The 1,998-nt window shown below is 35.5% G+C and overlaps 1 protein-coding gene across 2 annotated transcripts; it reads right to left on the bottom strand.

Moving 5' to 3' along the window:
- LOC107626507 (neurogenic locus notch-like protein) lies at positions 1 to 1,998 on the bottom strand. 2 transcript variants are annotated; one of them, XM_021116782.2, is made up of 6 exons: positions 1,647 to 1,998; positions 1,300 to 1,458; positions 879 to 959; positions 515 to 640; positions 340 to 396; positions 1 to 263 (listed from the first exon to the last, which is right to left on the bottom strand). In XM_021116782.2, exons 1-6 carry the CDS (start codon positions 1,807 to 1,809, stop codon positions 181 to 183), a joined length of 669 nt encoding a protein of 222 aa, XP_020972441.1. In that variant the 5' UTR covers positions 1,810 to 1,998; the 3' UTR covers positions 1 to 180. The 2 variants fall into 2 exon arrangements, with proteins under 2 accessions (XP_020972441.1, XP_016184893.1); XM_016329407.3 differs by having other exon boundaries at positions 340 to 435; positions 1,647 to 1,968.

Here is a 1,998-nt window from a genome sequence, read left to right as displayed (position 1 = left end):
ATACAAAAGCATCAAACAATCAAACATGAATTTATATTCTGTACATGAAGAAAAGAAGCAGCAAGGACATATGGAAGTCTTATTACAATCTTTTGTGTACTACAATACTACATACACTAATCAACATATAATTAAACTCCTCCAATGCCTTATTTATATGAATCCATATCCATCAAACAATTATCGCAATTGCAACTGAATCTCTGCCATCAACATAATCAGCATGACCACCCAAATGAAACTTCCTTGCACAATTGAGCTACCTGAAAAACATTAAATAATAAGCAAAAAGAAAGAAATGGCACGAGGATAAGAATATATAATAAGTTGTAGCTTTACCTTCACTCTTACTGTTGTCATTCAATGCAGGTGGTTCAGAAGATGATGAGTTTTTCACTGATATTCCAAGGTTAGAACAATCCATCCCAAGAGCACCTTCAATCCAAAATTCTATTATATATTATTTGAGGCAAAAAGTGAAGTGAATGTTACGTTGCTTGCATTGTAGTCTTACACTGTTTGTAACAAGGGAAGGCAGTGGAGTTGAGGAGATTGTCGTAGCCAGTATCGCACTCACAAGTATAGGAAAATGTTGATGTCTTGTTGCATGACCCTCCTCCACAATCAACCCAATTGCAAGCTACATCAACCAACATACACTATGAATCATGCATATATATCTCTACAACTCCACCAAACTCAAATCTCACATGCATTCTTGTCGGTATCAAAGTTCTTACATGCTTCACCCTCTACTTATATAACATATATATATCAACTTTAGAACTCTTTAAATGCCTATCTTCGATTAAAAAAAAAAAAAGGTTTAGAACTCTTTAAACTGGTATGTTATCTACCAAAATTCGTCTCATCCTTACCGTCAAATATCGACTCGTTAGTTTGTCTTGCTTTTTGTGGAGCAGGAGAAGGGGCTTTGGAGCAAGAGTGGTTCACAGTACCTACAAGAGCCAAGTATTTATTCTTTTAGCAAGAAAGATATTCATCTTTATCCATGTGAAATTTCCACTAAAATATATTGCTACCCGCCTTTGTCTTTTTCCCCCCAGAAAATTCAGTGTAACTTAGACAGGAACACAATACCTTTTCAACCTCATGCAGCCACAATTGACACCAAAGAGATAACAATTTGTGCTTTGCAAAATGATACTATGTAAATGCTATCTTTCCATTTGAGGCAGTGTCAAAATAAATAAACAGAGAAGAACTAGAAAAAAATAGAAATAAAGACGATTGAGCACAAAGCGGTGGAAACAACTGAGTAGAGTTTTTAGTTCTTACAGTTAGGAACTATGCAGGGAAGAAAGTTGAAAGCACCGTCGTCATTGGAAGCAAAGAGTTTGTTCCAACCTGGATCACACTCGCATTCGAAGAAGAAAGAGCTGTTCTTAGAAGGCTTGCATGTTCCTTTGCCGCATTTCACATCTTTGCACACATCATCTGAGCTCACAAACAAAACACCATGTCAAAATAGTCCAGAAATCACGGATAAAGTTGATTAAAAAAAAAATCTTTGAGAAGGCCCTTTAGATGAATACTGAACAAATCTCAAACTTGCAACTGCAAATTACATAAAGTATCCCAAACAGAGGAATCCAATAAAACAGATTATAAGAGTCTGAAGTTACCAAAGATAGGAGAGAGCAAAGGAGAAAGGAAGTCGCTTGAAGCTGAAGATGGATGCAAAAGAACAAGTGCAAAAACAAGAGCTATGATAACTCTTGAGAATGCCATAATCCCAATTCTCAAATGGTCAGGGAGATAAAGAAAGAAAGAGAAAGGCCTTCTCATTAACAGAAAAACAGCAAAGCATATGTTTAGGTGATTGTTTTATAAATGACAATAAATAAATAAATGAGTCATGTGGCCAACTTTGAAAATGACGCTCTTTTTCTCAGCATAGCAATTTATTACAGGAGGTGACTATCAAGCAGACGTGTGTTATTTGCTAAGTAACGGATTCTTTTCATAATAATAATA

This window comes from Arachis ipaensis, chromosome B2, assembly GCF_059453495.1.
Source record: "Arachis ipaensis isolate K30076 ecotype BB chromosome B2, ASM5945349v1, whole genome shotgun sequence".
In the NCBI taxonomy this organism is placed as follows: domain Eukaryota; kingdom Viridiplantae; phylum Streptophyta; class Magnoliopsida; order Fabales; family Fabaceae; genus Arachis; species Arachis ipaensis.
The sequence above is the reverse complement of the archived record's forward strand: the minus strand, read 5'-3'. Positions and strand labels throughout refer to the sequence as shown.

Coding starts and splice junctions, on each gene's coding strand:
- LOC107626507 (XM_016329407.3), bottom strand. CDS start 1,809: ATGAGAAGGCCTTTCTCTTTCTTTCTTTATCTCCCTGACCATTTGAGA. Junction 960..1,299: donor TCCCTGCATAGTTCCTAACT/GTAAGAACTAAA, acceptor TGGCTCTTGTAG/GTACTGTGAACCACTCTTGC. Junction 264..339: donor TGACAACAGTAAGAGTGAAG/GTAAAGCTACAA, acceptor AATGTTTTTCAG/GTAGCTCAATTGTGCAAGGA.